The sequence below is a fragment of the Typopeltis vanoorti genome, chromosome 1 (assembly GCF_054136105.1).
Source record: "Typopeltis vanoorti isolate ZY-2024b chromosome 1, IOZ_Tvanoo_1.0, whole genome shotgun sequence".
Classification (NCBI taxonomy): Eukaryota; Metazoa; Arthropoda; class Arachnida; order Uropygi; family Thelyphonidae; genus Typopeltis; species Typopeltis vanoorti.
Window position 1 is genome coordinate 50,235,740 of NC_143549.1, and position 26,054 is coordinate 50,261,793.

At 34.6% G+C, this 26,054-nt stretch overlaps 1 protein-coding gene across 1 annotated transcript in view; it reads left to right on the top strand.

Moving 5' to 3' along the window:
* LOC150109961 (uncharacterized) overlaps positions 1 to 12,046 on the top strand; it is an 80,146-nt gene extending 68,100 nt beyond the window's left edge. The window contains exon 4 of the mRNA XM_090400527.1: positions 10,780 to 12,046. Within this exon, the coding sequence (XP_090256653.1) occupies positions 10,780 to 11,660 (881 nt within the window). The 3' untranslated portion in view covers positions 11,661 to 12,046. The remainder of the gene's footprint in view (positions 1 to 10,779) is intronic.
* The last annotated feature ends 14,008 nt before the right edge of the window (positions 12,047 to 26,054 follow it).

Genomic DNA, 26,054 nt, shown 5'->3' on the forward strand with positions numbered 1-26,054 from the left:
TTTTTTTCTCCTGTTAGTGAAACTTTATTCAAACCTACAATCTGCTTAGCTTTACTTAGCTGTCTTAAGTGATATGATTCCTGAACTGAAATTCCCTGTTATACCACACCTATTTTCTCTTTAATCTTTTAAGATCATCCTGTAAAGAACTTAAGTTATCCAAACAGTTGACTATTCTGCCTACCTTTAAATCATCAAAGAGGTGTATAAGGAGAGTGTGGGAATGATGTTTTTTGTGTGGGGAAAGTAGTGGGTGATTGGAATGCATTTTCCATGACTGTGAAGATAGTTGAATGCATTTAATGCATGAAATTGATTAAACAAGCATGTGAAAATGAGACCTCTGCAGTGAGTCTTTTGACTTCCTTTTGATAATCAACAGCAAAAGGAAATTTAATAGTTGAACCTAAATCGTTTAGGAATATGTTAAGCAAAAAGGATCCTAACATGGAATTCTCTGGTGCCTTGCTCTTAACAACCTGGATTTTTGAAAAGTGTCTTGTAAACACCACTTTTAATCATCAATCCGTTAACCAATTTACTTCCCCATTAGGTGTTGATATCTGTTTGGTGCATTTTCATCAGGTTCTTATGTGAAATACTATCAGAGGCTTTGTTAAAATGCAAATGAATCACATTATTACCATTACTTTTTAGTCTATTTCTATTGTGACTTCATTATTAGAAAGATTTGTCAAACTATGTCATTGGGCCTCATTAATTATTGTTCCATTTCTCTTTTCTTCATTGTTACATGCTGATCAGCATGCATCATGGCAAATTTATGTATGTAGACTGCTACCATGTTTCTGTAATAACTTTAACATAAATTTAACTAATTATTCTATGTTTTGACCTTCATATTAGATTATGATATTACACATATATGCTACAGTAAAAACCGAAAATTAATTTTTCCTAGCTCTGATCAGAAGTAGAAAGTACAAAATATTCAGAGATCCTTGTAAGAACTAGAAACATCTATTGGTAAAAACCCATATCTGAAATACATTTCTTAGTATTTTCTGATGTTTTTAGTAAGAACTATTTCTCACCATTTACCATAGTAAAATCTAATTGCCACTGAATTACTGTTAGCCGAAACACATTTTCTCAATTGAACCAGCAAAAACTATTATACTTGTAACATAATCCTGCCTATTTTGTTTTCTCCTAAGTTAGAAGCTTGTCAAATATTCAGTTATTTACTCTGCATTACTATTATACTGGCCTGGTTGGCTGAGTAGTTGTTGCATATTAAAGATACCAAGCAATTTTATAAGCTAGGTTTTAATCCTTTTTTCCCAAGTAAGCAAACAGACAAGTATGTCAAGTTTGCACCTGCATGTAGTGCAAGACTGAGGCAACTCCTGCAAGTAGTGCCGTACTAAGGCAACTCTTACAACTAGTGCCATACTGAGGACTCGTGGTAAAGGTGGAGTAAGCTGCGATCACTTTCCGTAGTATTTTTCCCCTAATGCAAAGCACATTCTCCCTGCGGAGATGTATGATGCTATGCATTAAAGGCAGGGGCCACTACCCAGACCAGTTTCGACCTTTATTGATGTCTCATCAGTGGGAGCCAGACCTAAAAATTCTAAGGTTGAAGTAATGCAGAGGTTATATGAATTTTACCTAAACAAGTTGCCAAAAGGTGCTTTGACCTCATTAAATAAAAATCTCAGGATGAGAGTTAGATGTAGAAAGTTTTTTACCTTGGGTATATAGTATATTAATTTAACAGGAAATTACTTCACCTTTACCACGAGTTGCCTCAGTATGGCACTACTTGTAAGAGTTGCCTCAGTCTTGCACTACATGCAGGTGCAAATTTCACATACTTGTCTGTTTGCCTACTTGGGAAAAAAGGATTAAATCCTAGTTTATAAAATTGCTTGGTATCTTTAATATACTTATACCCAAGGTAAAAAACTTTCTACATCTAACTCTCATCCTGAGATTTTTTATTTAATGAGGTCAAAGCACCTTGTGGCAACTTGTTTAGGTAAAATTCATATAAGCTCTGCATTACTTCAACCTTAGCATTTTTAGGTCTGGCTCCCACTGATGAGACCTCAATAAAGGCCGAAACCGGTCTGGGTAGTGGGGCCTCCCTTGCCTTTAATGCATAGCATCATACATCTTCACAAGGGGATGTGCTTTGCATTAGGGGAAAAATACTAAGTCTAAGGAAAAATACTCAGTCTTGCACTATGTGCAGGTGCAAACTTGACATACTTGTCTGTTTGCTTATTTGTGAAAAAAGGATTAAAACTTAGCTTGTAAAATTGCTTGGTATCTTTAATATACTATATATCCAAGGTAAAAAAACTTTCTACAGTTGTTAGTATACCCGCTCTCCAACCAATATGCTGGTTTGAATCTCACAGTGGGCATGGATGCATTTGTGGTTGTCTTTAGGTTGGAGATGAATTTCATCGCCTGGTGTGAGACCACCTCCCTTCTTATTGAGGCCTGAAGTGGCTTGAAAAGTTCCATGTTTGCCTTTAGAGCAGGGTTTAAATGGACTATTTAAAAATAAATTTAAAAAATACAGAAAAATGTATAAAATTGTTAAAAATAGAAAAAAAATCCCATCACCACTCAATTATAACATCAGTGAGTGCTGAAAATAAATTTTAAATGAAAAGATGATTTTGCAAAAAAATTGGAAAGAATCAGATTAAGGAATCCCATTACACTATATTGACAAAAGAAAAGTATGTCAAACTTTTTCAAGATTAGAGATGCTAAATCTACTGTCAATAAGACAGTGCTACAGTCCAGAAGGATTAAGTGATTCAATAACATGGAAATTAGTATGGAAAAAATTATACTACATGTGATAGTTTTATACTGCATGTCTATTGATGATATAGGTATCCCTTGCTTAACGCGGGTTCGATTATCGCAGTGAAGTTAATTGCAGCAATCCCTTGATATACATGGCAAAAGTTTTGATTAATGTGCCTTTAAATTTACCACTCAAAATCATGCTCACGCAATGAGGCTGCTAGCCTCGTGGTCATCCAAATTCTCTTAATGATCTGTTTGAGAATGTGAACGTTTTATTTTTCCCAACAAATACGACATCATTGCTACAACCCATGGACATGGGCATCATTGCAACTTTCGAAGCCTGTTTTCTTAAAAAGACATTCTCAAAGGCAGTAGAAACAATAATGGGAGAAAATACGATTACGCTACATGAATTTTGGAAAAAATTTAACCTTAAACAACCAATTGAGAACATTCGTGACTCGTGGGAGCAAGTGTCTTCTAGTTGCATGAAAGCTGTTTGGAAAAATCTTCTGCCAGAATGCACTAATGACTTAGGTTGTTTTCAAAATCCTGTGAACAACATGGTCAAAGAAATAGTTGCAATTGGTGAAGACCTCTGTTTTGATGGTGTTGATGCAGAAGATGTTCAAGAATTATTGGATTCAAATTCAAAAGATTTCAGTGACAACGATCTTCTTGAAATTGAACAATGCACATATGAAGACAATGAACAAATGGAATGTGAAGTTCTTTGACTGTTATTTCCAAAGGAAATAACAGTCAAAGAACTGGATGGAATATTTCACAGTTTAGAATCGCTTAAGCAGCAAGTAATGGATATGGATCCAGATGTTAATCGAAGAATGCTTATTTGCTGAAGTTTAGAGGGTCATTTTGATTGTTATCGTAGAATTTATGCCAATAAGAAAAAACTAAAACTGTTCAAACGACTCTTTATAACTTCTTTTGATTAAAAGAAATTGCAGTAACTAATGTAAGTACAAGTATTTATTAAACATTTACTTTGTATTAATTTTTTATCTTTCCTAAAAGAGTACCATATAAAACGAACTATTAGTACAGTAATCGATCAGGGACGAATTGTACTTTTTACCATTTATTATTAGATTTGATTAACGCGATTTTGATATACGTGGTAACATTGAGGGATTAATTAACCACGTTAATCGAGGGATACCTGTATGTCATTCCTTTTGGAGATTCTCATACTGCAATTGGTCATGTTGGCTGCTCTCGACTACAGAAATAAACAAGTGCAAAATATGCTAATTTTATTGCAGTGACCAATTTATTTTTGAAAGTGTGTAAGGTTTGTGTTAGTAAACTAAGAATTATGAATATAATTCTTACACATTATACTCATTATATTCATAATATAATGGTGTATCAAGATCACCTTATCAAATTTGTTTTACTACAACTTTGACAGACCAAACACGCAGCAGAAGTTGCTTATCAATTGAATAAACATATGAACATTCTTTACATAGCAAGAATGGAAGGGAATTTGCAAGCAGTTATGACAGAACTAAATATTTTCTGTCCAGAACAGAGGATTGTTCATGGAGAAACATCAGGCTGCCTAGATAATAGAAAACACTGTAGATTTACAGTGAAGGATAGACAGCCTGAGAGAAGACATGTTACAAAGGTCTCCAGAAAAGGAAGCTTGTTGTTAAAGAGCCAAAAGGCTATTTTTCTGGCAACATAAATTAAGTTAAGGGGATAATAAATCCCGTATTATTTATAATACGGGATTTATTATCCCCTTAAGTGTAAGTGATGACTTATGCTTGGACTCACTGATAGTTCTTTGGCTTGAAACTCTTAGATTTCGATCTCCGAGTTTCGTACCCGGCTGTAAAATAAAATAATACGGGGTTTATTATCCCCTTAACTTAATTTATGTCGCCAGAAAAATAGCCTTTTGGCTCTTTATCGTAGTAATAATATAATAACACCGGTCTGGCAATTCGTTAGTAGGGGTATAGTAAGTTCAGTTCACTTAAACCTTGATATTCCAGGGTCTACCTACTCACTGATGAGACCTCAAAAAAGGTCGAAACAGGTCTGGGTAGTGACCTCTCCTCATAATGTAAAACAGTAATACATCTCTTAGGAGTTGTGTTTTACATTATGAGAAAATATTAAGGATAGTGACGGAGCTTGCTCCACCTTTGACACGAGTTACCTAATGTTGTACTACCCAAGTGATGACTTATGCTTAGACTCGCCAATAGTTCTTTGGCTTGAAACTCTTAGATTTCGATCTCCGAGTTTCGTACCCGGCTGTAAAATAAAATAATACGGGGTTTATTATCCCTTAACTTAATTTATGTCGCCAGAAAAATAGCCTTTTGGCTCTTTATCGTAGTAATAATATAATAACACCGGTCTGGCAATTCGTTAGTAGGGGTATAGTAAGTTCAGTTCACTTAAACCTTGATATTCCAGGGTCTACCTACTCACTGATGAGACCTCAAAAAAGGTCGAAACAGGTCTGGGTAGTGACCTCTCCTCATAATGTAAAACAGTAATACATCTCTTAGGAGTTGTGTTTTACATTATGAGAAAATATTAAGGATAGTGACGGAGCTTGCTCCACCTTTGACACGAGTTACCTAATGTTGTACTACCCAAGTGATGACTTATGCTTAGACTCGCCAATAGTTCTTTGGCTTGAAACTCTTAGATTTCGATCTCCGAGTTTCATACCCGGCTGTAAAATAAAATAATACAGGATTTATTATCCCCTTAACTGAAGTTTGTCGTTATTTTCAGATTGCTTAGGAAATTGTATAAAGTTTAGCAGCCATGGCCTAATAGCAAATATAGACTTAAAATTTTCCATATAAAAGGTTAGATATTGGGAGGAGGAGAAGAAGAAAAAAGTCCATCACCATACCTTCTTTTTGCAGGAAGAAGTTATTTTGCCACACAACATAACCAGAATGAAGTATGTGGGCATAGAGGGCTATGATATTGGGCAGAAAGTTGTCTTATATGAAAAGAACTGTCACTGATTTTGGGACATTTGTGAAAAGGGCATTTCCATCAAAAACTGATTAATAAATCTTCACTGTTGAGTGTGATATCCTTATGCTATTAACAGGAACTATTATACATATGTTACCAAATCAGCTTATCTCTTATCAATCGAATAGACTAAATATCCTCTGAAGCTCTATATTCTAACTTATTATCCCCCAGGTAACTGAGGTTGGAATTCTCCAGAATTTTGCTGTTTTTTAATTCCAAGGACTCAAGATTTAGATTCTGGAATAAGCTATAGATTTTTATGTAACTTAATGCTGTCATCCTTTTATTCTTCTATCTGCCTTATTGAAGGACAGTACATAGTATGACTTGACTACAGTATTTGTAATGATAACTAGAGGTCAAATTCGTGTTTCTAGTTCATGTTGCAGTGCAGCATGTTATATGCATTCATTCTTCATTTATTTTTGGTGCATTCTGAAGGAGCAGAGCTAGTTGAGATTGATGTAGTTGCCATTGAAATGCGTATTGAAAAACACTATGAATTATTTCTCATGCTGATAGTGCATTTCACCTATTTTTACTACTCATGAGAAAATCTGCTCATTAGTACTCTGCATACTACATCTTAACTTGTTTTCCAGTATGATTTTTTCTGCCTTATTGAAGGACAGTACATAGTATGACTTGACTACAGTATTTGTAATGATAACTAGAGGTCAAATTCGTGTTTCTAGTTCATGTTGCAGTGCAGCATGTTATACGCATTCATTCTTCATTTATTTTTGGTGCATTCTGAAGGAGCAGAGCTAGTTGAGATTGATGTAGTTGCCATTGAAATGCGTATTGAAAAACACTATGAATTATTTCTCATGCTGATAATGCATTTCACCTATTTTTACTACTCATGAGAAAATCTGCTCATTAGTACTCTGCATACTACATCTTAACTTGTTTTCCAGTATGATTTTTTTTTCAACTAATCTAATCTAATCTAATAAAAATCTCTTCCAAGATGGAATCTCAATTTTATTATTACAATCAACTATTTACACTTACATGCTGGTTTAAACTCATTGGGCTTAATGGAATAAGTACCATCCATCCATCAGTGGCCGTAACAGGCACTTACTCACCCACCGCCTTCCAAGTATCCTTGGATTTCCTAACCATAATACGAGGATAAGGCAGTTACCCCCTATGCTTTTAAGTATTCTTGTCTGTAAATTGAATGTGTTCTACTGGCCAGTTTACCTGTTCTGAGGGATGAAAAGTCCAAGTTTCCAGGAGAAAAAGCTCTCTACCTCAGTATGAGACTGGCTAACTTACCTTTATTCGAAAGAGACCAGATAAAGGTTCCTCACATCATGGATGGAATCAAACCCGGGTCTTTCCAACCAAAGGGCTTCATCTATGCCAACTGAGCTATGGAGGCGCTGGAATAAATACAGTACATGTAAATAATTAAACAACATGTGAAGTAGCCAGAATGAATAGTAAAATTAGATAGATCAATGATATCCAGGAAGGAAAATATTTTTTAGTAAATTTATTTCAGAAAGATGTTGGTACAAAGGGAGGTGACATCAAAGCTAATCATTATTACTTAAAACTAATTACCATATTTTTCCATGTATAAGACGAACCCTACTTTTTCAAACCCAAAATTAAGAAATCGATATTTTACTTCGCTGTCTAATCATACACTCAATGGGAGGAGGTTCAAACTGTCTCCCTGAAGCTTCATTTCCATGTTCTTTTGCGTAATTGATGACTTTTAACTTGAATTTTGAAGAATATGACAATCGTTTTTTATTTTCGGACATTTTTATGGGCTAGTGCTCAAAATATTGTTAATGCATTAACTTACCCCTGCCAACAAGTTACAGATGTATGAATGCTTTCAGAGTTCTGATTGGTTTATTCAGAATCAGCCATTAATGATGTTAATCAACAGAGTTAACAAAGGCTAATGATTAGCAGAAGCCTGTTCGCGGAGACAAGGTACTGGCAGTTCCACCACGGTAACTGTGGGTCTCTCAACAGGTTATCCCCTGTGTATAAGACGACCCCCAATTTTTGGTCTTAAAATTTTAGAAAAAACTATCGTCTTATACACAGAAAAATATGGTATAATACAGATTTGAAATGAGGGAATTCTTCTATTAAAACTTCCACTAATTTCAAATATCATTCTGGTTATTGGCTACTTTACTTTGAAAGATACTATTTATAAACAGATGAGGGTAGAGCCATGGACTCTCCCTCTCTAGCCAGTTACTATATGGAGCAATTTGATAAACATGCTCTTCTCAAACCTTCTATCTGGTTAAGATATATTGATGATGTGTTCTCTGTTTGGCCATATATCTCAGACACGTTAGATTCCTTCATCTCAACAGATGAAGTTGAATGACCGTCTTTCATGAGGAATCAATTTCTGTGTGAAGAACAATAGTTATATCAATCTACTGATGTACAGCTTTAGTTACAAAGCAGGATTGTGGTGGTATGATTGAAAATACATGATGAGATAATCATTAAGAAAGAAAGGATATCATCCTTATTGAATAGAACTTATTCTGCATTTATACATAAAAATATAACGGAAAAACTCACGTAGAAAAATTATACCATTAAATATATCGGGCGAAAATATATCGGGCGAAAATTATACCATTAAATAAATAATTTTTCTACGTGAGTTTTTCCGTTATATTTTTATGTATAGTTATGTCTACTCACGGTTTACCTCTTTTAAAACTTATTCTGCATTTGCTTTAATACTATAACCTTTATCTTGAATGTACACAGTAATGTGCTGAGAAAATAAAATATTTCATATTATGTTTGACTTTCAGTATAGAACCTGTGATCTCTGCAGGTTCTCGCCATAGATAACCTTTAGACACCACGGGAATAGTTTGTTATAGTGCATTTTCTCTAGAATAGCTTTTGGTAGAACTTTTCAGCAATTTATCATAGTAATATTTGCTGTTGCAAGAGGTGATCATATCTAAGCATAAAAGGTTCTCATCAAGTTTATAAACTTGTCCTGGTTTTGTTCTAATGGTATTACCGTATATTATCGCGTATAATGCGAAAAATTTATGGTAAAAAATACTACTTAAAGTTAGGGGTTCGCATTATATGCGGATCTTAAAAAAATATAACATCTTATTAGACTTGCACACACAATATATACTACCTAATGCTTATGCAACCAAATCTACTTGACCCACTCGCATTCGGTGACCAAGCACGCATCGTATTTGTGCATGTGCTCTCCGTCACCGAATGATAGAGCACAGTTAGGTATATCGGTTTAACCACAGTTCATTTTAAATATTATTCGTTAAACAAACCTAGCCTGAAAATAAGCCAACAGAAACATAAACGTTCATCTTTTGAAGCAGGATTTAAATTGCGTGTCATGCAGTTTGCAGAAGAACATAATAACAGTGTTGCTATGAGAGAATTTGGTGTAGCAGAGAGTAATATTAGACTTTGGTGTAAGCAAAAAGACAGTCTTGAAAAAATCCCCAAAACGAAACATGCCTGTCGTGGAGATGTAGCATCCTTTCCAGAACTCGAAGAAGAGCTAAATGAATGGATTTTGATGCAACGATAAGATGGCATTATAGTAACAAGAAATGCAATTCGTTTTCGAGCTTTACAACTCAAGAATGGTAAATTCAAGGACTCACCAGGTATTTCATCTTTTCTTGCTTCGCCTGGGTGGTGCAACAGATTTATGGAACGCAAAGCATTAACATTATGACACCGAACAAAAATTGCACAGAAGTTACCAAAGCAGCTTGAAGAAAAAGTGCAGTCCTTCCTTAAATTTATCATAAAATTACGGAAGTGTCACGGATATGAACTTTCCCAAATTGGCAATATGGATGAGACGCCCATGTACTTTGATATGCCTGGGAATCGAACAATAAACTCAGTTGGTGAAAAGGGTGTCTTAAAAACAACGGGACATGAAAAAACGCATTTTACCGTTGTTCTAGCATGTATGGCAGACGGAACCAAATTAAAGCCAACAGTGATTAAAAGGAAGAAAATTCCAAAGCATATGAAATTTCCACCAGGTGTAATTGTTCGCGCCAATCAGAAAAGTTGGATGGATGAAGAAGGTGTACAATTGTGGCTGGATCAAGTATGGAACATACGTCCAGGTAGCTTGTTACGTCAACAAAGCATGCTAGTCTGGGCGCATTTAACAGAGGCAAGCAAAGAAAGCACGTGAGCTATGTACAGATCTAGCAGTCATACCAGGTGGTCTAACTTCCATTTTGCAGCCGCTTGATGTCAGCTTGAATAAGCCATTTAAAGATCACTTATGTGAAAAATGGAGAGAATGGATGTCATCTGGTTTGGTAAAGATGACAAAGGGTAGGAATTTTCAGAAGCCTGAGATCACCCTAGTCAGGGTGATCTCAGGCTTCTGAAATGTTTCAACGCTCATTTCTTAAATGTGGAATAAGTAATTCAATGGATGGATCCAAAGATCACATCATATACGAAAGAGAGGATGACGCACAACAAATTGGAGAGCATGAAGACAATAACGACAACTGCTACACTGATGACGCAATCCCTACAGATGAATTTATAAATGAAATGTTTGACGACTCAAAAGATGAAGAAGAATTTAAAGGATTTTAACATTTTGTTTTAAAATAAATATTTCTTTCGTTAATTCGTATTGTATTATTTATAATGTTATAGAACAAGTTTAACAGATCGTATTATACGTGGACATGGCATTTTAGGGCTAGTTTTCAAACAAAATTTCTAGTTCGCATTATACGCGATAATATATGGTAATAGTCTTATTTAAAAAGTATTCTAGAAATAAAGGAAATACTTGATGCATTTCTGTAATAAGTCAGATGTGAAGTGTGATCCTTTTTTTTTATATAGATAACGTGTTAAATTAATGAATAATAAATTCATTTTTTATTCCAGGTAGAGATATTCATGTCTGTCAACATTGTGGAATGCTTTTCTCAGCTATTGAAGTTTTAGATCGACATAGCAAGCGTTGCATGGTTGGAAGGCAACAAAAGCATAGCTGTACATTGTGCAACTACTCGACACACATGAAGAGTAGGCTCAATCGTCACCTACTCACTCATAATCCTGATCATCCACATCAGTGCAAAGAATGTGGAAAAGGATTCAAATGGAAACATCATCTTCGTGATCACATGCTGATACATAGAGGAACACGAACACATGTTTGTAAAACTTGTGGAGGCTGGTTTAGAAGAGCAGTAGACCTCAACAGACACACAAAAGTTCATACTCGTGAGAAGCCTTACCTCTGCCGATATTGCGAAAAATGCTTTGGAACCAGTGACCATCTAATCACACATGAGAGGACCCATACTGGTTATCGACCATATAAGTGCGATCAGTGTGAAAGTAAATTTAACACGTCCAGTAGCCTCTCACGGCATGTGGTTCTTAATCACACTAAGGACTTTGCTCACAAATGCCCCCACTGCCCAAAGGGCTTTTATTCACCATACATGTTACGACGTCACCAGGAGAAAATGCATACCAGTATAAGTGAGGGTGAAACAAATGCTCCAGTGCAACCACCATTATCACTGCAATCTCTTCCCCCTCTTCCTCCTACTTCTTTGGCTCTCTCCTCTCAACCTCCCTCTCTTCCTCTTCCCCCTCCTCCTCCCCCTCTTTCTCTTCGTCCTCCATCTCTGCCTCCCACTTTATCTCTTCCTCCTCCTCTTCCACCACCACCCCTCACTCTACCACCTCTCCCTTCTACATCTCTCTCTTTGCCTCTACCTCCTCCTCCTACTGCACCTGCTTCACATGCATAGCATACCACGTGATTGCCTATGAAAATTGTGGTTGATTTTGCAATGGGGACTTACCTCATTCTTATTACTACTATACTACTACTACTATGAATTCCAGTGTTCAGCCGGTGTGTGAAGAATCTTGTACTATATTTATGTACTGAACTAAATTCTATTATTCACATTTTTTTATGCATAGATTCAATTGTCACATGTATACTCTAGAATTCTTAATGAAATGTGGTTTAACTAAAATACTATAGTTTTCCAGACCTGTAGATCATCCACATTAATAATTTAACTTACTAGATATGGATCACATTTCCACTATCACAAAACCACAATGCTTTGTACCGTTCCTGCAAAACACTTGTGTATAACTGCTTAAATAAACCTGTTTTCACCAGCATAGTTTCCTGCATTTATTTAACAGTCTTGTACATGGATGATCATTTGAAGCCATTTTTAGAAATGTTTCCATTCTGTTGGGAAGCTAATTTTCATTTGATTTTTGAACATCATTGCTTCATCATCAGCAGCAGCAAATTCTTAACATGTACCTTCAAGGGGTGTACAAGATACGATAATACTGTATGAAAAATTTACATTATTACTAACTTTTTATCTACAATTTTCCTCCAAATCAATGTTGTTACCTGTCAAGACTCCAACATTATCAGATCTTATATTTCTATCTTCTAAGGCACTTTTTATCATATCAATCCACCTATATCTGGGTCTTTTTCTTGCCAACCTGGCAGAGAACACTTGTTTTGCTAATCTTTTCTTTCCCAATCTTAGTTAAAATTTCAGATCCATAAATTAAAATTTAAGTGACCATACCACCTGAGATTAGCTCTGCTAATAATGTTAAGTTCTTTCCTAATATCCTCATTTTTAATATGATATTGCCACTGATGCCACCTGTTCATGCCCCTAATCTTTCTCAGGACTCTCATACCCGTAGTCTCTAGTCTTTGGTCAAGTGTTTTACTTCTGACCCAGCTCTCAGATGCATAAGTTAAAATTGGTTTGAACGCAGTCCTGTATACAGCTAATTTAGTGTTTTGACTAATTTCTCTCTTATTCCATATAAATTTGTTCAGTTGACTTTCTACCATAACAGCTTTGTTGATTCTATTGTCTATTTCAGTGATTTTCAACCTTTTTCATAATATGGCACACCTAGACTAATTATTAAAATTCTGCAGTACACTAAAATTATATTATTTTCATTTTTTGACGATCTGGCAAAAAATAGGCATAATTTTGATTGATTTAGATACAGAAGATAGTAATTACTTATCCTTTTTGGGAGCTTCAAGGGAATAAATGCGCAAATTATGACATTATTTCTTTTAATTAATTTGTTTTCATAAATCTCATGGCATACCTGAAGACCTCTCGCTGCACACCAATGTGCCGTGGCACACCGGTTGAAAATCGCTGATCTATTTCAATATTTAATTTATCATCTTCACTAAAAATCATGCCTAAATTGCTGAAATGTTTTATTTGTTCTATAGGTTCTCCATTCGCAGTGCAGTTGATATTTTCAATGCTTCTGCCTATATTCATTGTCTTTGTCTTGTTATTGCAGACCTTCATACCATATCTATTACAACAGTTATTCAATTTAGTCACGGAATCTTACAGACTTGTAGCAGATTTATTTAGAAGTATAACATCATCCACATAAAGCAGAGCTGACATTAACATTTTCAATTTTGATATCAGGTTTAATACCACTTTCCTTCATAATGTGATCCATATAGATCAGTGCTTCCCAAACTTCTGGATGTCAGGGCCCCCCTTTGGAAAAATATTTCATGCCCCCCCCTCGAAAAAAAATCATCATATAGACATATATTATTATAATATTTATTGTATTTATATTCAATACAAAACATACACAGTGAATACTGCAAAAATCAAATGCAAATATTACATTTTTAGCATCTTACATACATGTTTGACATGGCACATTATCTCATATTTTTATATAGATAGATATATTGTTATTGTACATTTGCAGTACAAGCACATGAAACATAAAACAATTAGTAATAAAGAAAGAATTAAAAGCATAAAAGAAGTTTAATAACAATTTAATGTGATGGATGTGTTTCAATATTGCTTTACAAAAAGTCAATATCAGTTGAAATATTTGAAACTGCAATTCTTAGATTTCTGCTTCGAAATGAAACTTATATGAATAAGCATATATTTACTAATATTCATTAAGCGCCGAAATATGCAGGAAGCAAAATTTTTGAACCAACAGCAATGTGTGATTTTTTCCATTAAAATATAAAAAAGAACAAAAAAGAAATAAAAATTAAATATATTTCTTTTAAGATAAAAAAAAATCTACTTAGTCTTAAAACGGTTTAAATTTGTCTCATTATTTCACCCCCCCCTCAACAAAACCTATGGCCCCAAGGGGGCCACAGCTCACAGTTTGGAAAGCACTGATATAGATAATAAATAACAGAGGGGATAATGTACATCCTTGTTGGACACCAGATATAACATTAAACCATCTTCCTATACTTCCTTAAATTCTAACTGCTGACTTACAACTCAAATAAAGACTAATTATTGCTTGATATAATGTCCCACTGACACCATACAACTGTAGCATTTTGAATAGCTTCTCTCTCTTGGTACCTTGTCATATGCATTTTCCAGATCTACAAAACCTTAATACAGATCTCTGTTATGTTCCGGTGATTTCTCAACAATTTGTCGTAAAGTGAAAATCTGAGCCTGACAGCTTCTATTTGACCTGAATCCAGCTTCTCTTTCACAGTGCTCAACCGTTTCTCAAGTATACTTGAATAAATCTTACCAGGAAATACCTCTGTAATTCTCGCATTCAGTTAAAACACATCATTGTATTTTAATTATTTCATTATTCATTTTTAACATTGTCACAAATAGCATATACACAGAGACTACGTATACTTTTTACAACAGAGCACTGATGTGTCCTCTTTTTTTCACTGTATTTACAGCTGCTTATTAACTTTCTGGTGAGCACCTCATTGTTAGCATGCTAAGTTTTGATTCATTTTAAAGCTCATGATTGTGTCATTTGGTAATTCTCACTCAAGATGAGATTTTTTTTTTGTTTGTTTTTTTGTCTTCCTACTCTAACTGCATGTAGTGAAAATCACTTGCCTCAAAAATAATGGATGTCATAGTGGCATGCATATCAATTAGGAAGACTCCATTGCAGTCTATGAATATTTCCAACATTCCTTCAATTACAAGTCACAACCATTACTTCAATTTACCTGGAATCTAAACAGTGCAGATGCTTGTACTCTGTGCATTTAGTAGAAAGTTCACCTGTATTAGAATGCTGTTGAGGTAGGCATAATGCCATCTTCAGTTTTATTTACTCAGTGTACTTTTTTATTTTTTTTTCCATTGTCCTTCTCTTTCTGAATTTATGGAATAGATCCTATGTGTTACATAAAATCAACTGTTATGGTATACTCATGAACTGAAGAAACAGTTTGTTGTAGCAAGTGATTTTGCTGTAGTGTATTTCATTTAGTTTCTTTTTTGACTGTTATAGTGAAAGTTTACCATTACATGAAACATTTGATGTCTTGAAGTTTTTTCTTATGGCTTTTGCATTACCACAACCTTGGTATCACCTCTTGGTTTGGCTCCCACTGAAGAGACCTCAATAAAGGTCAAAACTGGTCTGGGTAGTGATCCTTCCCATAATGCATAGCATTATACGTACTCCTAAGGATATGTGCTTTGCATTATGGGATACTAAGGCAAGTGATGTAATTGCTCCAGTCCTGAAAATAGTTTAGGTGCAAACTTGTCTGCTTACACTTAAAGGATTAAACCAAGTATATAATTTCTTGATATCTTTAATATTCTTATCTTAATTTATATATTAGTCCAATTGTTTCTTTACAGCCAAAGTGACTTTGTTGTGACATCGTTGTGTTTTCTTTTTCACCTAGTGCAGTTTTCCAATTTATTTTTGGTATTCAGTCACGAGACAGTCTAGGCCTAATCTCTATATGGGTAATACTGTACAAGAGTTAAAACAATAAGGGAAGTTATCGATGAGGTCGGTAATTCCCTAATTCTTTCTGCTGATTGATTCCATTTTCGAACACAAAGAAAATTTATATTTAACTGCACCACTCTGTGTCCATGGTTGTAAGAATAATGTTAAGGAATCAGTCATCAGCAAGTACAATGCTACAGTAATCTAAATAAGACAGAACTTTCCTTAATCAAATTACCTTTAAGTTATATAGCAGCCGTGATTCTCTAATCTTTCCTTACTTTCACATTAAATAGAGTTCCTGCTTAGGTCCAAACTGTTAAAATGAGCGGTGCAATGAAATGAACTCAGGCAACCACAAGATTCAATTTAAATAAAAACATTTAATACACTAATACATGAATTTACATTAATCAAAGAAGATCTGAATATAACTAAAATGATCATGAAATAAAGAAGTTCTTAAGACAATAGTAACTTCACAGTAGAGTATACTCAGTGCGGTTAAATTCTTAACATATAGATTTCTACCCTTCTTAGGGTTATAAGCTTCTAAGCACAACTTTTAGACAAGGTTATCTATTCAATATACTTCAATCTATTCAATATACTTCTTGTCGACTCTGCCTAGCCATTCAGGATATACAAAGCATGTATCGCTAAATACACACCAAGGAATTCTAAAGTCCTGTGAATCTATTACAGTAAACCTTAGTAAGTCAGTTTCTAACTTATATCACGTTCTCTTGGAACTAGCTTCAAGATATCACATGTTCAAACTTGAACTGTCATTAAGGCAATATACTTCTCCTTTATTGTAATTACATTCACAAAAGACATAGAAACGATTTCCTTACCAGGATGGTCGATATACTTTGCCTATTATCACGTGTTCTGGAAAATACTTCTTTGATGCTCAATAGCTTTCTTAGGTCACGTTAATTCGATAGGATCCAGATTCACCTTAAAGCTCTTGTTGGCTCTGGAATTCATGCTTGCTTCACTCTAAAATTGTCTATCTTTCAGGTTGCCTTAGTAATCCCTGTGATGCCTCTCGTCTTTCACAATTACAAGATGAGAGGATTAGAATCAGGATACGAACAAGAGCCCGCAAAAGAGTAAGAGAAAAACCTAGAGCTCCCTTGTCTTTTTAACCCTGGTTATCACCTTCGCTCCTCATTTCTCTTCTTATTCAACAGCACATGTCTCCTTCTTTGTGCCAAAATCAGCCTCTTGGATCTTCGTTAGTTCGGCATAGTGACTAGTGCCAAAATGTGCGCTGGCAGATAACTTCGTAATTTCATACAGCACTTAATTTCTGTTATACTGGCTATGTCCTTGGCAATGGTTTGCATAAATGGGCTAAGTTCTGAGTTTCCATGAACAGTTCACATAGGATATACTTTACAAAGAATTAGCACAAAATAAATAACTAACAACTATTAGAACATAAAATTATTTTATAATTATGGAATATACATCAATAAGTGAATAATTTACTATTTGTCTGATGAGCAAATTTGGCTCAGGGAATGGCAGACTATGTTAAATCCTGAATGAAACACTAATATATTATAATTCCCTTCATTCAAAATTTAACAACTTGCCTTTGTTCTGTAAATAATTACAGGACAAAGCCTAATGAACAATAATTATTTGTCTGGTTCGAATAGTTAAACCATATTAATTGTTCCTGTTGTGGCTTAATAGATAAAAACAACTACCTTTGGATAATAAGCTATATTTATTTTCACAAGCAAAAAAAAAGTATGGTGTGTGTGTGTATATGTTCACATAAGCATATAAAAAAATCCACTTTACTACTTCTAGGCATTTATAGGATTTCCTTTGCTGCAAACTAGTTTACACTACTCAGACTGGAAAAACCCTGACATTCATGTGAATGAACATAAGATGCACATTGCCAACACTATAACTACTCACCTATATTACTGATCATCGAAATCAATGACTCTGAAAATAAACTTTTAGGTTATATAGGGACAGATTTAAATGCAAAAGGCTTTTTTTGGAATCTGCCACAGCTCCACAACATCCTCCTGCTAACATAAACAAATGTACCTGCCTCAAGGTATCAAAAATCTTCCTTCATATTCAAGATTCATCCATAGAGATTTCAGTGAGGATTGTAGGCTTAATCCATTTCTTGCCTTACCTTTCTACATCTGCAACCACACACATCCTACCAAAATATTGGTTTTGGTGATATATTCAAGTGTTGGTAAAGCATAATTATTATCCCTTAATGACTAATTATTGCTAGATGTAGCAGTTAATTTGATCCTATTTCAATAATTTGTAACGTCTTTCAGTTTGTATGTATTCTCTGATTGTTTTTTTTTGTGTCAGTAGAGAATAGCTTTTTCAGAAGGAGCTATGATATTATTATTATTATTACGGGTATCTCCATGGAGTCAGTAGACTCATCATGAGAGACCCAATCTATCAAAACAATATCTATCATATCTCTTCTTGAATTAATTTACAGACGAAGAACTCACAGCTGAGTCAGGCAATGCATTCCACTCATTCACCACCTCCAGGCAAAACCTCGTTCTCACACCTTTGTTAACCATACTTTTCCTTAATTTTCATGGATGACCTCTTGTTCTTCTATCACACAGCTGAAATATTTCCCCTGCATCAATCTTATAAAAACTAAAAACCTTTTAGTAATTTAAATGTTTCTATCATATCCCCTCTTCTCAACCTATCGACCAATCTCTGCAATCCACACGCTCTCAATCTATCAATGTAGGGAGCATTTTTTATATCATTCACCAACTTAGTCACTCTCCTCTGAACCCTCTCCACAACCTCCTCATCTCCAAGGAATCCAGGTGACCAGACTTGAGCACAAGTAATCCAAGTGTGGAAGTATCAATGCCTTATAAAGGGGAATAATAACCTCTTTATCTCTGGATGATGGTGTGTTCTTCAATAACCAAGTAATCCTATGTGCAATCTTAGACACCTTAGCAATGTGCCCTCTGAAATTCATCTCCCAAGTCCCTAGCCTCATCAGTCACTTGGAGTACCATTTCCATCAATGTGGTACACAGCTGGTAATCTTTTAATCCCAAAATGCATAACTTTATTCTTTTCTACATTGAACCGACATCCATTACCTTTTCCCCATTTTGCCAGCTTATTTAAATCATCCTGCAAACTCTCAACATCAGCTTGATTTTTTATTGTGCTACCCAACTTACCCAACAACTGTCAGCTTATATCTTACATGATTAGCTAATTTCAGTTGAAAATCTCTCATATGTGTTCCTTCCATTCAAATGCACTTTTCTTTCCAGCTCCACTTTGATAGTGCTGGTCCTCTTGAAATTCCTGTGAAATATGTATATTTCTGTAACATTTCTTGTATTGAGTGATGACAAAGTAATTGTAACTTATGTGCGTTACACAAAAGCAAAGTCTCATTGTAATTTCCAAGTACTCATTTACTGTTAACATTGACAACAATTTGACCGTTATTCGTTTTGCAATCAAATATCAAGCAGCGATAGCTTTAACTTAAGAACATAGCTTTTTTTATTTTTTTATTTTTATGCATTAGTGGAATCCAAACATACTATAAATTACAAGTACACTGTAGAAGAATAAATTTTTATTATTTTTGTAAACTTAATTTTATCAATAGTAGACTTATACCCAACTGAACACAAAATTCATATTTATTAGACAGTTAAAATGAACAATAGATTGCTTTATTTTAAACAATATAAAGTTTTAGTATTTGATAGTCACTGAATGGTTACAAGTTTGTGCATGCCTTCAGATCATGAAACTGATACTGACATAACATTAAATTATGACCACTTGCCTAATATTCACAAATAGTAGCCTGTATACTTGGCTGTCATTTATTCCATTTGTGTCTAACATTGAGGGTGAGTGATTAGAGCAGTATGGAAAGATAAATAACTTTTTCAAATTTGTTTTAGAATATCAAGTTAATTTATTGTAGTTCTTGTTTGTTATGTGAGTGCTATAGAGTGAATTATATTGCTTTTAAGAAGCGTTGTATGTTTTGTATGAAACCATATATTGTTGGTATGATGCCATTGCATGATGGAACTGTGTGTGTGAAATGTATTTGTTATAAAAGGTTTGTGAATGGAAAGCAAGGCTCAGAGCAAATATCTAAGAAATGTTTTGAGAGTGAGTGCTACCAGTTATGTGTAAGGGGGGGGGGTATTAAAACGCTTGATAGCAGAACAGAGAATACTAAAAAGTCAGGAAAATGTATCAGCAAGATTGCTAATGAAAGTACAGTGGCAGAAGGTGAGGAGAATGAAGAGGACTTCATGAAAGAAATAGTGTATTTACATGGAGCTATCCACAGCACAAAACATGAAATCAAATGATTGCAAAAACATCAGGAGGTTGGTAGGGTTGAGAAGAGAAAGAGACTGGGTGTGAGGTAAGAAACAGGAATGCATGACAAAATTGAAAGAGGGAAAGAAAGTAAGGTGAAAATTTTTTTATTGTAATTCAATGAGTTATCGTTGAATTACAACTACATTGTTGAAGAATAAAATTGTATTATTTTTTGAACCTACTATTAATAAAATTAAACTTCATTTTATTAATAGTAGGTTTATACCCAACTGAACACAAATTCATATTTATTACACAGTTAAAATGACCAATAGACTGCTTTATTTTAAACAGGAGTACTTAATGTGAATATGACTAAATCTGGTTTTACTGGTGCAAAAAGTAATAATATTAATGAAACTGTCAGGATGTAAAAAAAGTAAGTTGAAAGAATTGATTGTTTTGGCAGATGATCTTGATTTAAAAGTGAAAAATATTCTATGAGGGAAAACAAGTTATTGGAAGAAGCAGAAAAGCACAGTGAGAGAGTAAAAACTTGCACCAGGTGTGCAAGTTGAGAAGGACCATGATTGCAAATAAATCAATGCATAGGTGTGTAGAAAGAATGGTGTGTAGTTTGTAGATGCTGTGGACTGAACATTGGAGGAAAGAAATTTGGAGTTAGGTTCTTGAGAAAGCATTGTTCACCGAATGTAGAAGTATGAACTCAGGGAAACTAGAGCTGTTAGAGTGAATTCAGGTGAGTGTGTGTGCACTGTCATCCACGAGTCGAGTGAATATGAGCATGACCTCAAAAAAATGCATAATCTAGTCTCTCTCTCTCTCTCAAGAGAACATTGAATTGGGTAGACAAGGTGTAAAGCTAGTTATGGGCATAATGGGAAACTACAGTTCATGTATACTAATGCTAGAAGTATCAGAAATAAGAGGAAGGAGTTTTTGGTATTTTGTTAGTGCAATCTCACCAAAATTTACAGGCATTAATGTGACTTGGTAGATAAACAGATGACACAGGGATAGACTGTGAAGAATATTATATTCTTGGGGGGGGGGGGGGACAAGGGCAATAGAGAGAACAGGAGATGGGTACTGATGATAGTAAATAAATTATAGTCAAAAAGAGTAGGAGGACAATAATTCATTTGAACCAATCTGGTATGATCTAGTGGTGCCAATAGAATAACATATAAGCTGCTGCTGTTATAAGGTAGGAGGGCAAGGGTAGATGTGGAAGACATATCAGCAAATAAGCACAATGAATATAGGCTGAGTGATTATCATGGGATACTTCAATAATGGAGCTTCAGTTATAGATTGAAAGGAAGAAAAGTCACATAGTGGGAATGTATTTACCTAAGAGAGAGAATTGTTTGAAAAAGTATGCAGGGGGGGGGACTTGGGGGTTTCATAGTGTCTGCTCAGCAGGATCCGATCTGTCAGTAACCAAGGTAGACTCATTGTCTCCAGTTGGGATGACCATGTAGTGTTCACTTGAGGGCCCACCAAACATGTATTTACAGTTAGAAGAGATATCTGCAGAAATACAGGACAGATGATTACAAACTTAGGAGGCAGCTTGAAGCAGTCATTGGCATAAGAGTTTGCAAGGGAAGGATGTTATAGTGCATGAAAAATGGTCAAGGGGCATCTGAAGGAAGCAGTATCACACTATTATACCAAAGGTTAGGAGGATAAATCAAGTAGGTGTTAGATGGATGAATATTATCATTAATCAGGAGCTACCAAAAAAGAAAATGTTATGGATGGTATATTCACATGAGCACAAGAAATACTATCAGCATAGTTAGGAAGGCAAAATTAGATTATGAGAAGAAATTATCTATGCAGGCTAAAAGAAATCCAGATCAGTTCTTTCATTATGTGGCAAGTAAAAGAAGAATAACCATGGAAGGATATCTTTACCAAGTGCTGATGGTAGCAAGGTGGCAGAAGCAGACAAAAGAGTAAACTGAGTGACTACGTTGCAAAGGTCAGTCATCCAATTGATGATATAATGAATTGATGGTACTTATGATAATTGTAGAATCTCAATGCAAATATAGCCATGAGATATCAGTTTGTGCATTATAAGAATGTGCAAATAAATTGGCGCTGCTTCTGACGAGGCTGTCTAACTTGGTGTCAGCTCCAGTAAATTTCCAAAACTGTTCGTAAATTTCCATTTTATGAAACAGAAAGGAAACTCTAAGAGTGAGGTAGCAATTTTTTTTTTCACCCCCATACATAAGAGGTACATTGCCGCTCCATGGTAAATCATAACCATTCAGGATTTTTGGAGTGTGGTGGTAAAGGTATTGGAAAAGTTGGTCAGGGACAGAATTCAGGAATAGGTCAATAAGAATATTATACTCTTTTTTTGCAGGTGGGAGCAGCATGACTCTGAAGGGTAGTTCATGTATTAGTAATTTGCTCGTTTTTGTAACAGTGCTGATTGAATTGGATAAATGAAGTGGATAAATTATTTGCTTGGAGAGTGAAATGGGTTTCCAGGATCTGTTTTGAGTGCTTTATCTGTGAATGCAAAGAGAGGTATGATATGTTGCAGATAGTTTGGGTCTCTCACAATGAACCTTCAGCCTCATGGATATTCTCATGCAATAATAATAATTGTCTAATTATGGTATGGATCTATAGCCATGATGCTTGCAAGAAATCCCTCTTCCATTCAGTTCCTGAATGGAGGAGGAATTACAGTGTCTGTACTCTGTTATTTCTGTCATGTTGCACAATGTACCACTTATGTAATTCAAATCACTATAGCATTTTGAATTGTTCTCTTGCACCTTGTCACATGACCTTTCCAGATCTACAAAACTTAAATACAAATACATGGTATATTCATATGATTTCTTACCCATACTGCTTCTAACTATTATATTTTACTATCTTTCCGGTTGGCAAAATTAGTAAAATTTAATAAGGATATTAAATATGTCATTTTAAAACCCAATCAATCCGAATGCAAAAGTTTTGAATGTTATCAGTTTATGAGAATAAAGCTTGATTTTCAATGTTTTAGACATGGACTACTCTGCCTAGGAGCCCATATATTTGTCTTTTATTAGTACATTAATTAGGTTTCACTGAACTGACAGAAATTTTGGACTGTGGCAGAAACCTTCGAGGGAAAAAATCCTGTTTTCAATACCACAACAGTCCCATGTCAGAGAGGTATTATTCTTCTGTTTGGCTGTGATATTAGACTAGAAAGTAGTCATTATATCCTGTATACTATCTATGCTTTAATTAGATAGATTCAGTGTCTTAAGCAGTGCAAAACAGGGGAACTGCTATGCTGAAGATTTATTCTCATAAACTCTGGTAAAATTCAAAACTTTTATGTTTAATTTATTTGGTTTTATTTAATGCCATTATATTTTAAGTATAATGATAATTGTACCAATTTATAATAATTATTTTGTTCAGCAAGTGCTAGACAAATGAATACTGTTCTCTATCCAAGCAGCACGTAAACAAATTACTAAAATTCTACAGCACACCATTCAAGTATTACGAAATATATCAATTATTTCAAAAAACAATTCCATTTGATGCAATATAAATATTATGACTCCTCATATACTTTGTAGGTAAAATGCATAAAAAAAACTTCTTTTATATCAATTTTTATTCCTTTATATCAAAATCTTGTGGCACACCTGTGAACATTTCAACACCAGTTGAAAATTGCTGCTCTAGCCTAAAGTTGGTTTGAAAGCCACTGTGGTATTAATGTTTATGAGTGTCTTTAGGTGACAGATAAATTTCATTGTCTGGCATCACCACCATCTTCCTTAGTGAATCCTTTATTAGCTTTAAAAAAGTACCATGTTTGAACAGGGTCAGGATTTCTGATTTGCAATGGGATTATTGCAAAAAACAAATAAAAAAAAAAGTACAAGACAGACAGTGAGAGAACCAGGTCTGTTAATATTGAAGCAGATACATTTCCAGCACATCTACAGTGCAATGAGCGATGGTGGTGATCTTTAGTTGGCAAGACTTATGTTCAAATCCTATCTAGGATGGGAGGAACATTTATAAGGGATCTTCCATTGGAAGCGAAGGTATGAAGCTTAATCCACTGAAAGTCTGGCAAATCAGCTAGAGAATACCAGCAAAGTCTATGGTAAGATTAACTGCACTGTCATTTCTGGTAAAAACTAATGCATAGCATGTTAGCTTGACCAGTAATGATACCAGTTAATAGTATAGACTTGTATCTTCAAAAGGAAGTGTTGTACATTATGGAATACCAAGGCAACCGTGAAGTCAACAACCTCTATATACAAATAGTTAAGTTATGGAGATACTTCGCATGTAAACTTTTATTTGCTTATACTTGTGTCAAAAATTAAAACAAGGTATAATTTCTTTTCTAGTACAATTTAAATAACATAAAAGGATGTTTATTTTTCGATCTTCATTTTACTTTAACTTGTAATAAATAAGACCCTTGTATTTGGTGTTCTTTGAAATAAAAATTGAAATTTTATAGGATAAAAATATTTTTGATTTACTACTATATACTTTGACAGTAAATTTAGAACTTTGTCACATACATTCTGTTTACGATGATTAGAAGTGTCCACTGGCTCTTTTTTATATGGGTTTCTCTACCTATCCACTAATGAGAGTGTTAATAGGTTTCAAATGACCATCTGATTAGCAAAACACTAGAATGTACTATAAGGAAGGATAACATGCAATTTCTTGCTGTTATCACATTTCCCATTAAAACAGTACCTACCACACACACACACATAACATTGAATAAAGTCCCTCTTCATCCATTCTATCACAGTATAAAGGTGATGTGAACATAGTTGGGTATATACAGTTGTAGTTATGGGAAAAGATAGTATGGTATATGACACAGAAAAAGAGAAAAAAAAAAAAAAAACATTTCTAGCTAACTACACTATAAAGGAGATTGAAAAGTGGATGCCTGTAATAAGCAAAGGGTGCGATACCTTGTTTGACATAACTGGTCAGAGTACACAGTTGACATGAAAATATCGTGCAACTCCCACAAAACAGATTTCCAAGAGCTGATAACTCAGAAGATACCCTCTCACTAAAGGTCACTGTCAAAAGTAGTTAGGTGCTGCTCACAACACCAATTACACACTAGAGAAATGGGAAATTGTGATAGGCCACGAGACATGGTTCCTGATTACCATGAAGAAATGTTAAATATTGCACAAGCAGCATGCATAAATGGATCTTCCTCCTCCCCTACAATATGGGATTTCACAAGAAATCCAGCTCAGTACACTTTAGAGCTAGTATAAAAAACCCACACATATGATCAGTTTTGATACTTTCTCTTTATTCAGTAATGTTCCACCTTAGACTTTCCAAGCTATATTTTCTCCTGATATCTCAGCCCTATTTCAGTTTACCATGAAATCTGGTTGTTTTTGTTTCGCAAGGCAAATTCTACAAATTGAGGGGACATCCATGGGTTACCTCCATTCTCCACCACTGTGCAACTACTTCATGGAAATCTTTGAAGAGAAAACAAGTTCTGTTCCACATAACCCACTGTTTGGCTACACCATATAGATTAGTGCTTCCCAAACTTCTAGATGTCAGGGCCCCCTTTGCAAAAATTAAAATATTTCACGGCCCCCCTCGAAAAAAATCATAATAGAGATATATTATTATAATATTTATTGTATTTATATTCAATACAAAACATACACAGCGAATATCGCAAAAATCAAATGCATATATTACATTTTTTGCCTCTTACCATTTGGTTCTGAAGACGATGCGGGCTGTTCTGGTAAAATATGAAATACTGTCCTTTTCTTTGAGTCTGTTTCTGATTGTTCGCGGGAATTTTTTTTTATTTTTTATCAGCCACTTATCCATCTCAGGGTTAAATTTTTTAACGTAGAATAGATCAAATAATATCACTACTCAGCGATACTGGCACACCACAGACTGATAACATGAAATTAGTGAAT